General features: G+C 49.3%; 1 protein-coding gene across 1 annotated transcript in view; it reads right to left on the bottom strand.

Moving 5' to 3' along the window:
• Window positions 1-1,120: 1,120 nt before the first annotated feature.
• FNDC1 (fibronectin type III domain containing 1) overlaps window positions 1,121-11,536 on the bottom strand; it is a 63,564-nt gene continuing 53,148 nt past the window's right edge. Inside the window, exons 18-23 of the mRNA XM_055136752.1 lie at window positions 10,987-11,095; window positions 7,240-7,319; window positions 4,872-4,901; window positions 3,948-4,109; window positions 2,562-2,684; window positions 1,121-1,857 (exon numbers count right to left, since the gene is read on the bottom strand). Of these exons, the coding sequence (XP_054992727.1) occupies window positions 1,742-1,857; window positions 2,562-2,684; window positions 3,948-4,109; window positions 4,872-4,901; window positions 7,240-7,319; window positions 10,987-11,095 (620 nt within the window). The 3' untranslated portion in view covers window positions 1,121-1,741. The remainder of the gene's footprint in view (window positions 1,858-2,561; window positions 2,685-3,947; window positions 4,110-4,871; window positions 4,902-7,239; window positions 7,320-10,986; window positions 11,096-11,536) is intronic.

Raw genomic sequence — 11,536 nt, 5'->3', positions numbered from 1 at the left:
GCCTAGGAAGCTGCTTCAGGATTCTGATCCTATTTTGCCAGTGAAATGTGAGTTCCTTGGGAGCTGGGTGTCTAATCTGTTTCCCTGAGGAAGTCTGGTCTTGCCCCAGCATGCCAGCAATTTCTTGATTGTTGTTTACCGAAGAAGGGGGATCCAAAAGGAGAGAGAGAGCAAAAGGGAATGCCTTGCCAGAGAGGCGGGGTGGGGTGGAGGGGACAGGGTGGGGTGGTGGGAGGGATGCTGGGACCATTGGTGGTAGAGAATGGGCACTGGTGGAGGGATGGGTACTCGATCATTGTATGACTGAAGCACAAGCATGAGAGGTTGTAAGTCTGTAACTGTACCTCATGGTGATTCATGGTGATTCACTAATAAAAAAGTTTTTAAAAGACAATTAAAAAAAAGAAGGGGGATGGTGGAGTCAAAGGAATATGTGAACACAGCAAAATTGCTTGCTTCTGGGGAAGGTTTCCTTCCAAACCCAGCAGACCCCTCAGGCTCACACACACAACATGAGCACTGCAGGCTGTGGCCGCCAGGAGCCAGGATGCCCCTCCTTTGGCATCATTCACAGAATCAGAGGAGCCAGGCTGTCCCCTACATGGCATCATTCACAGAACCAGTCTGGGGCCCCAAAGAGCTCACTTCTAACTCTTCACACGTGCTAAAACTTTCATGGAAGAATGCAGACTCTTCACACCCATTGTTTCCCTGCAACACCAAGAGAAAAGTATGTGGAAGGATGTGTATTTCGGAAACAGAGCCAAGTGCGTGCCTTGCATGAGCCCTTAGCTGTTGTCCGAGAAGCTGGAGTAGCTTCTGAGATGATCAGGGAAAATAAGAGTATTCCTTTAAACTGGAAATCCATGTCATATTGCACCTAAAGCTGGAAGTAACCTGGAAACACATAAGAACATCCTCTCACAGGCAGTGGTGGGTTGACTCCTGAGCTTCCCATGAGTTCTCTCCTGACTCAGCAGCATCAATGCACCAACCTTCCCTCACTGCCAGGTTAGGCAGCACACGTGTTCCCTAGAAGCATGCACGAGATGCTCCTAAACAGCCACTGTGCTCCAGCCTCTCCCACAAACATTTATCTGGCGACAAGTACAAATGGAGCCATTTTTAATCAATGTTCCTGCAGACGAGTGTGGATTGTATATGCATATATACACATATATATCTCAAAAATCGAGAATTTACAAATAAGATCTGATACATTTGGTCTAGTGGTGGGTAATCCATGGGAGAAATCTTAGGTAAGATACATTTTCTTTGGTTGTGTGTTCTGTTGTTTAGTTCAATTGCATAGAGAATCCCAAAGCTTAAATTTGGTTATTTTAAGAGGATCCCAATGAGGAAGAAGAAATTGGGAGGGTTCCATGAAACAGGCACTGTACACGATGCTGCTACCAGAAGAGATGGAAGGGTCTGGGTTCCGTGCCCAAAACTTGTGACAATTGCTCTGAGTCAGAGGGAATCCCTGTGATGGTCTCCAGGATGAGATCAACAAACCAAACAAAGGATAAGCGAAGAGAACAGCGGGTCCCATGTGAAGTCCAGGCAGGAAGACTGAGTTCTAGGCAGAAGGTGTCTGACATGTCCAGTGTCCAGCTTGAGGCTGACCCTTGGGCCCATGGAGGTTGGGACACTGTCCTTGTGGTGGACAGTGTTCACAGCCCTGAGGGCAAGTGAGAACAGGGATCCAAGCAGGGTGGGCTTCCGGTGTGACCAGGTGGGGTTACCACTTGCCAGGGATGGAGACCCCACACTCATACCAGCCTGCATAGTAGTAAGGAGTGCCGAATCCAATGTTGCCAAAGCTGACGGGCTCCTGGCGATACTGGCGGTAGTAGCCTGTGAGAGTCCAAAGGAAAGCGAGGGGAAGACAAACCCCATGACACTGTGATCAGTGGAAAGAAAGACAAAGTTTCCTTCCTTCCTGTTCCTGCACAAGGAATAACCCTTGGAATATCTGAAGTGGTACCAGTGATGTGAGTCTTATTTTGTTTGACTACTGCCCTTTTATCTGTTAAAATATGTTATAATATGATTACATCATAGTTGGATTGCAATGCTATGTATTGTTGCTTTTTGTTTGGGGGCCATACCCCTGGTTCTCATGGGTTACATTAGGCTCTGTGCCCAGGGATCACTTCTGACAATGTTCAAGGAACCGCATGTGATTCTGGGGATTGAACTCAGGCCAGCTGCATGCAAGAAAAGCACCCTGCCCGCTGAACCATCTCTCTAACCCTGCTATATAAACTTTAGGAGTAACAATTCCTACCTTTGCATGTGAGTAAACCTCCCCAACTCTCCATCTGAGCAAGGCAATGGCACTAGGACTTGGTGGCCACAAAGGCATCTTGTTGTTTGTCACAAACGCCTTTCACCTGACCTGAGTTTGTGTTAACAAGGTGACTCCTGGAAGCACCCAAAGATGGGGGCTGGGCACTAGAGAACCACTCAGGCTGCCCATCTCTACTTCAGAGAGAAAACCCTCTGTTCCTCCCCTCCTCTCCCAGCCCTGCTCCTCTATCAGACCCTCTTCACTCTACCTTGGACGGTAGGGAGGGCTTCTATGTAGGACTGAGGCCCTGTTCTTCCATCGAGGTGTGAATCCACAAACTGGCAGTGGTCTTCTCCTCTTCCCCAGCTGTCTCCGATGCTGTAGAATGTATCTGTATCAAGGATAAAATGGTCAACAATGCTATCTCTGTTTCAGGATACCAGCTGGACCAGTAGATCCCTTAAACCTTGTTTCTGCCCTTTTCATGTTTGAAGATGGGATCAAGCAAATGGGGTGATGATGCCCAAACTGGGACACTGCCCTCATACATGGTGTAAAGATTCAGTGAGATTAGGCTTGCTAAATACTTCACCCGGGTTCATGAATGGAGAAGACTGTCGGGATTATAATCAGTTTACCAACAGCCAAATAATGATTGACATTTTAATAATTCACTTAAAAAGAAACATGGGAGTACATGAGAGCCACAGACTAATTATGAAAAAATAATAAAAGGTGGAAGAGCTTTCAGAAGAGAAGGTCCTAGACTCGGACCTAATGCAATAGGGTTGGGGAAGGCTTGTGACGCTGTCCGTGGTCCTGAACCACATCTGCACAGTAGGACAAGGTGTCTCCCAACCTTGGGGCATCTGACAGGGCCTATGTCCACTGCCAAGGATGCTAAAGCAGAGGCGGAAATAGGCAGAGGTAGGAGAAGCAAGAGCTGTGAGAAACGAGTTGTGATGATTGAATGAGGTATCCTGCTCCCAAAAACTCACAGTGGGGATGGTGCGGGAGGCATTGCTGGGTCATTATCTCAAAGCGATCAAGACCAGCAAACCCTCATCCCCCTATTTGACTTGTGACAAATTAGAGTCAGGGGAAACATTTAAACATGTATCCTAAAAAAATTGACATTTGTGCAAGGTTTGGATCAAAATTCATATCTTGTAGGTAGCTAAGTCAGACAAAATTTTTCAATGATCAGTGTTCATGGTTCCCCTATTATTCACCGTCTTCCTGCACAGTGAAAACTGTGGCACTTTTATTTAAACATGTAACAAGCGATATTCTCAATGTGCAGACTGTCATTCATACATTTTCTCTAAGAATCTATGATGACTAATGGCATGAATTGAGAGGCTGGGACGGGGATGGTGGTGGTGGATGGTGTTGGGGGGGAAGAGGCGAAGACCTCCCCTCACTGTTTTCAGGTACCGTTCACACCTGTTATTGCTGAAGTTATGGCAAAGAAGGCTGGTTTTTATATTTCTATCAGAATTTCATGCTTCATTCCTGTCAAAGTGAGTATGTCAAATTGCTTGCCAAATGGTTGGTGTCTCTGCCTGTGTGCTACAGAATGGAGCTGCCTGCTCTGTCAGGTTAGGACCTGCTTGAGGCCATGCCTTTTGCGCCACCCACGGGCAAGACCTACCTTTGAGGTTGTCACTGAGGTAGATTTTATACCGCAGAGAATTGCAAAGAACAACGCCCACAAACTTCCTGTACCAGGTCCTCTTCACGTACTGGCGCCCGTGGCACTCGGTGGCACCAGGGTCGTGCTTGAAAGCAAATGGGATCCAGATGGGCTCACCACCTGGGCAACACAAACACAGCGTCTGAAGGTCTTGCAGGGTATTGCTGCGGGCACCAAGAGTCAGCAGTGGCACTTTCTCCTCTCACCCAGGGCTCCCCCCAGCAAAACTTCCCCACATCCCTAAGAGGGAGGTACTACTCTTCTTTCTCTCTCCCCTTTTCAGTACTGAAGTACCATTGGGTTCTCCTTTTAGCTGAACACATACAAGAGATTTGTGTTTTGATAAGGTATTATAGGGGTAATTAAAAATTCTCTAAGCCTCAGGGAAAATCAGTTATCAAGTGAAATGAGGACTTTTGAAGCATGACACCCTACCCCGCAGCCCTCAACTCCCTTGGCATAAACTTATACTGGTCTCATCTCCTGTAATACCTGACTGGAATTTCAGCAGTAGTGTCCTTTCAGTTTTCTTGGAAAAACAAGTAAAAATGTGTTGTTGACTTTTAGTGCATCCTGCTATTATTTTCATCAAGTTAAAGTAGTCAAAGGGGTGATAAAGTGATGAAATATATATATTTCATAGGTGCTGGACATCTTGTTAGTGTTGCACATAGATAGATGTGGCTGAGACTCTAGTGAAAAACTTCCCATGTCATTCTTGCCCTAGATTTTATGAAGGGTACATGGAACCCTGAATATTGTCAGAGATTAGGAAAATTTAAAAAATGACCCAACAGCTTTACTTGTGGCTAACCCTGTATTTTCATATTTGAGATTTGACTTTCTCATTAGAATGTCGAGTTCACCAGAAGAGGGACTTACCTGGTGGTCTCACAACAAGCAAAGGATTGTCTGTGAAAGAAAAAGAAATCACTGAGTTCTCTATCATTTCACTACTATGTGCTCACAGAAACGTTTAAATAATGGGTTAACCAAAGAAAACTGTAAAAGTTTATTTGATAGATGCCAATTTTTCTTTAACTTTAATTTCCTGAGCATTTTCTTTTAGGGAATATTCTAATTATACTCTCTTGCATGGGTCCCTGAAAATAATAAAAATTTGATAATTTTTATTATCAAAGTAATTCAATGATCAATATAGTATCTATCTTGAAACCAGCTTCATATTTAAATATATACACACAATAGAACCCACTTTTTGAAGCATCCTGTTCACTTGGAAGTATTTATCTCTGAGACACAGTGACGGATATCTACACTAGTGGGTGTCTTATTTGCAGTGATCAGAAAGTGAAAACAGCTCCGTATTTCTCAGCTCCTTATGTCTAGGTGAATAGCTATTTTATTTTTATTATTTATTTTAAAATTTCTAATGAATCATTGTGAGATCGCTTCAGCTAACCCGGGTTCGATTCCTCCATCCCTTTTGGAGAGTCTGGCAAGCTACCAGAGTATCCCGCCTGCATAGCAGAGCCTGGCAAGCTACCCATGGCGTATTCAACATGCCAAAAAGAGTAACAACAAGTCTCACTGGAGACGTTACTGGTGCCCGCTCGAGCAAATCTATGAACAATGGGACAACAGTGCTACAGATCATAAGTTAATCACTTGATTAATTACTTGATCATGTTCCAGTTTCTGTCCTCACTGCTCTCAGAGGGGCACTGTGAAATGAAAGAATGTCTGAATAAGGGAACTGAACGCCCTGGGAGTGGCCAGAGCAGATCCTGGAGAGATTCCTGTGTGTGTGACCATCTCCAGGAACTTGGAGGATGTCAGATTCCTCTCTCAGTTTTCTTCGCCCAAGAATCTCGTTCAGAAATCTGGGTGGGTCCGATTTCTTAAGATGTCAAAAAGCGCAGAGTGGACCCTCTCTTGGGAAGATGGTAGCAGAGAGCTGATTTCTCAGAAAGTTTCATTGCTGCTGCAGGAATTAGGGATCTATCACTTTCCATTATCCCCCACATTTTGGACCTGGATTTTCTGATAGTTTTTTGGACTGTATTTAATTTTCTAAAGAGCCTTATCGAAAGAATTTGGTAACTGCCAAAGGTTCATTTTACTGTTAATAAATGTAGAATGTAGAATCATTCCTTACTTAAGTCTCTTAACCACTGATACTCTTTAATTCTGTTACTCTTTAATTGCTAATGAAAAACATATTTATTTGTGCATTCATATGGGGAGCACTCCCCAAGAAGTGCTCAGGGGACCTGAGGGCCACTCCCCATGGTACTGAGGACAATTCCATGCTGAGCCTGGCAGTGCTGGAAGCCACCGAGGCAAGCTCCATGTCCCGGGGGCTCTGTGAGGTGCCAGGCTCAGACCTGGGGCCTCAGGCACGTCGGGCGTGTGCTCCAGCCCTTGAGCTGTCTCCTGAACCCAAAACATTTTGTTTTTCTTACAAAGTAGATATAAACGTTCCAGAGCTTTTCTGCCTCCATTTCCAAACAAAAGCACATTCCTCATATTCTCACAATTGATTTTTCTACATGTTTTGATTCTGTCAATTTCGTATCATTGCAGTTGAAAATATCTTCCACGTCCAAGATTCTGGAACTTGACCCCAAGCAGGAAGCAGCCTAAGGACACACGGGCCAGGGGAGGAGGCCCCTGGGGTTGCTCCTGCACGAAACGAGGCAGGTACCGTCCCCCAGGGGCCTGTTCTGGGGATGTGACTGCCTCAGCCTGCAGCCATGCAGACCTTTCACAGACGGGCCCAAGAGCTCTCTCACCTGTATCCCCAAAGGCCCAGACTTGAACCAGGCCGGGTGTCGGACTATACAGTGTTTTAGTCAGACTCCCCACAGGAAGGAAAGTCACTTTCTCTCCTAATGAAAAAACATCTAAGGGTTTGGACTCAAAAAGTCACTCCCTCCCAAGCCATTTATATGCTTTACAGCTGTTTGTAATAATAATAATTAAAAAAAATCTCTGCAATGAAATTTCTCACAGGCAAAGCATTCCTACATGGCTGAAACTAGATTTTCTCCCTCTGTTGGAATTTGACCTCTGCACTTCCCAGCCAGTTCCAAGGAAGATTCCCTCTGTGTTATGAGCCAAGATTTTACCTGGCAGAGAGAAAAGACAGTTTATTTTATAAGGAATATCCCGTGAACTCATTAAATGGAGCAGCTCGGACTTCCCCTCCTCTCTCTCTGCCGAAGTTCTGATCACACATGATCGGTGTTAGAGCAAAGACAGCATGGAGAAGGAGAGTCGCTCGTACCTGATTCAGTAACAAAGGAGACAGAGGGGCTGATGGGGCCATAGCCATGAGGGTTTTTGGCTTGAACTTTAAAATAATACCTGGAAGTGGAAGAAAACATGTGTTGAAACTGGGTTGCCATGGAGAGGCGCCATCCCAAACTCCCAAGCACACGCTCTGTGGCAGCCTTTGCATCTTATGTTTCGCAAACACATCAACTGTTATGTCTCCAGACTTCCCTGAACTTTCTCATCTCTGAATAACTTGTCAGAACCAACCATTCATCACCTCGAAAGGTGGTCTATCAGACGAATCATTCTTTTTTTTGGGGGGGGGGGGTTGCTCATGGATTACTCCTGGCTCTGCACTCAGGAATTACTCCTGGCAGTGCTCAGGGGACCCTAGGGGATGCTGGGGATCGAATCTGGGTCGGCCGCATGCAAGGCAAATGCCCTACCCACTGTGCTATCACTCCAGGCCCTGGATGAGTCAGTCTGAGAAGGGTCCATCCCCTGGGTAGTCCCAGAGACCCTCCTCTCTGGACCTGCCCTGTCAGGGAGGGCCAGCCACAAAGCTCCCTGTGAAAAGCCATGTGATCAGCTGGTTCTTTTCCCTGTGTTTCGTGTGGGCAAGAAGGCGTTTGAGCCCAGTGATGAAGTGACTCACTCAGTGCTGCTCTCGGGCCTCCACAGACACCCACACGGCAGGCTCTGGAGTCAGAAAAGCACTGAGTTTCTGTACCTCAAGACTAGAGAAGAAAATTCAGGAAGGGCAAGCGGAAAAGACTAGGTGAGGCCTTGCTACAGGATGAATCTTTATCTCACAGCAGAATGTTCTAGAAAGCGCATTGGAAAGGACACAACAAGGTGACTCACGTTCTAGTGCATCTCACCTGGCCTTCTGGCCAGAGGTGGGAGTGGTGGGTGGGAGGAATGGGACCGCAAGGACCCGTGTCAAGTGGGCTCCTTGCCCCTGGGGTCCCAGACAAGATAATGCCCTCGATTCTTCGAGGCAGCAACAAGAATAACCCCCGCCCCAGTGGTACCCCCTCATGCAAGTCCACCAGAGCCATGTCCTGTGGCTTCCGGCCCCCAGGAAATACATGCCAACGTCACGGGGTCATCACTGGACTCCAGCCGGCATGCTGGGAATGTTCACTGACTTGGATGCTCTACATTTTTTAATTTATTTATATTTTCCCGGACTGGAGAGATAGCACAGCGGGTAGGGTGTTTGCCTTGCACGCGGCCGACCCAGGTTTGATTCCTTCATCCCTCCCGGAGAGCCCGGCAAGCTACCAAGAGTATCCCTCCTGCACAGCAGAGCCTGGCAAGCTACCCGTGGTGTATTCGATATGCCAAAATCAGTAACAGCAAGTTTCACAATAGAGACATTACTGGTGCTCACTCGAGCAAATCGATGAGCAACGGGACGATAGTGCTAAAGTGTACAGTGCTATTTTTCCCTGGGGTCAGGGGGCGGGGGAACATCTGGTTATGCTCAGGGCTTACTCCTGACTCTGTGCTCAGGGGTCAGAGGGACCATATGGGATGCCGGGGATCGAACCAGGGTCGAGTGCCGTCCCTGCCATGCTGTCTCTCTGATCCCTGCCCTGCATTCTGAAAAGGTGGATCATTTACACTGGAAGAGCAAAGGTGAGCTTTCCAGCAGGTGAGGTCACTGAGGGACCCCAGGGGCCTGACGTGTCAGATCTTGATAGAAAGAGCTCAGAAGGACCATTTGGTACCATGAGCCTCTCAAGGCTTCTGGAGGGCTGCTCCTCTCGGGGGAGAAGCCTCCTGCTGTCCCTGTCGGAAAGGAAGGAGATCCAGCAGGGCTCAGGACCCCAGGGGGCTCCGCTGCCTTCGTTCCCTGGCTGTGCAGAATGCGGAGGCTGTTCAGGAGGGCACTGCAGCACACGCACAAGCTGAGAACTGCCTCATCCTCCCTTTAAGGAAGTTGCTGGAAAGCGAAGTGCGGAGGCCTGTTCTCGGCTCCCGGGACAGTTCTGCTGACTGTGTCTCCAAGCAGCGTACGAGCCTCCTGACACGCCTCTTGCCCCCGCTGAGGCGGAGGCGCGAAGCTGGGAGCCTTTGGCAGACAGGAAAGATTCCAATTTCTCGGTGGACCAGTTTTGTGGAACGCGCCACTCTGTGCATCCTTCGGATCTACTGCCCTCGACCCCTGGAGGACTCTGGGACCCCACAAAACCCCCGTGTCCCAGTTCCAAAGACTCAGTGCCATTGTTTCATGTGTCAAGATACATTTCCAGTCCACGGGGCTGAAAAACAACAGAGGGGCCTGGGGCGGGTGAAATCCCTCGTTCAAAAACCACAAGGAACCTCGGCGGAGCGAAACAGCTAATTCCTACTTGGGCCTGCCTCCGCCTCGCCCAGGAATGCCGACCTTGCCCGCTTATGTAAGTGTCTGGCACGCACGGCGGCAACGGCCTCCCCAGGCAAAGTGCCGTGCTGTGAGGCCGACTGAAACTCTGAAGGCAACAAAGAGACAAACCGGGTAGATAAAGTGGGCAGTGCCCGGTTCAAGTTCCCGAACTTTTTGGTACCCACAAGGGCCCATCGCCTTCTGGTGTTTCCAGCTCAGAAGTGGGTCCTGAGACTTCCTGGGAGGGGGGGATTGAAGCCCATGGAAGCCGCTGCCAGCGTCGCTCTGAGCTCAGGTGGTGCTGGGGATCAGGCGCCCCGGACATGGGTGTGTTCCCGCTCCCCTGCAACACAGCAGCTGATACGGGGCCTTTGGGGTGGTCGAGGGGGAGCAAGTACGCGGACTCAGCACCTACCAGCACTTTCCACCCCAAAAAGCAGCTGCTGAGTCAGCGAGTGGAAACCCTGGGTGAGACCCCGCTCGTGGTGTACCCCCAGCTCTCAGGGAGCTCAAGGGAGGTGGAGGGCAGGGCTGGAGTGAAGAGGGGCTCTTGGGGGTCTCTGGGCCCAGTTGGCCAGCCTCCTCTCCTCCACATCAGCACACGCCTCGTCCAATCCTCCACTGCATTTGCCGACAGCCTGGCTGGGACCATCTGGCCTCAGGGCCTTGACCAGGCTAACTGGGGTCTACATGAACCACTTTCCCCCAGAGAGCAGATCAGTGACCCCCCAGCCGCCACGCTCAAGGCCGTGCTTCTCCGAGAGCAGGGCCATGCGCCATTCCACGCTTGGTGCTGACCACGGTGCCCCACGCACAGATGCTCAGGAAGGACTTAGCAGTTGACACATGGGTCCTCGCTGAAACCAGCAGGGCACTTGTCACTCCAGGTCACCACCGCCCAACAGCCCGCGGCACTCAGCAGCTGCCCGCAGTGGAGACTGTGCAGAGAACTGGACTCAGGGGTGGACACTCACAGAGCATCTCCCCAGACCCCGGGGCCACAGAAACACAGGCGCTCTGTGACCCCTAGAGAACGGGAGAGGGACCTTCACTTGTGTTGCCTTTGTTGCCTTGAATCAATTTGTCTTGATGTACCATGAAGGAAATACCAAGGAACATGTTTGCTCTGTCCCCTGCTCTGTTAGAACTGAAATGCATGAGTCTCTAAAGGCTGGGTCAGAGGGAGCCCCCAAACTGATTGCCCCAGAAGCCTCCCACGGTCCGTCCCTGCTCCCCACAGCCTGTTTCTGTTTCAGGAGGACATTTCGGTCCAGTCTTCGCCATGTTCTCACTGCAGAGCACTGGAGGTCGAGCCCCCTTAGCGCCCTACATAGCAAGTGACAGAGGCCTCGAGCTCATATTTAAGTGACCTGTGCGTCATACCTCGTGTTGGGCTTCAGGTTCTCGATGGGCAGGTGAGTGACCGAGGAGGCCTGCGTGGACCACTTGTTCCTGATGAAGTCTTCATAGGATGCGCTGTACACCAAGTAGCCTGCAAACGGAGGCAGGAAGATGCCTGCGAGTCAGGCACGTGCAAAGCAGACCCAAACTGCTTGTCCTTGGGACCTAACTGCCATAGGATCTTGTTCCACAGGGCATGACCTTGGTACCTCCTGGGCCCTTGGAACCCTCTGGTAACTCCAGACAAGATTCAAACTGCTCCCTGATGGCTTGCTGGTTGCCCATCTTCCTTGCATCTCCCTCCCGCATTTCCTGACCCGTGATGTCTCCTCCCAAGGAATCAAGGCTAGTTTTGACACAGAGCGGAAGCCACAGCAGCAGAGCTATGTCCTCCACATAACATTCCAGAACCTGGTAGAGACCTATAGCTTCCCTCCCCAGGAAACAAATAAGCTAACAAAGCTGCTGAGTGGTGCATGTGCACATGCGTGCGTGCATGTGTCCATGAGACCCTAGGTCCACCGTGCTCTTT

The sequence above is a fragment of the Sorex araneus genome, chromosome 4 (assembly GCF_027595985.1).
Source record: "Sorex araneus isolate mSorAra2 chromosome 4, mSorAra2.pri, whole genome shotgun sequence".
NCBI lineage: Eukaryota > Metazoa > Chordata > Mammalia > Eulipotyphla > Soricidae > Sorex > Sorex araneus.
The sequence above is the reverse complement of the archived record's forward strand: the minus strand, read 5'-3'. Positions and strand labels throughout refer to the sequence as shown.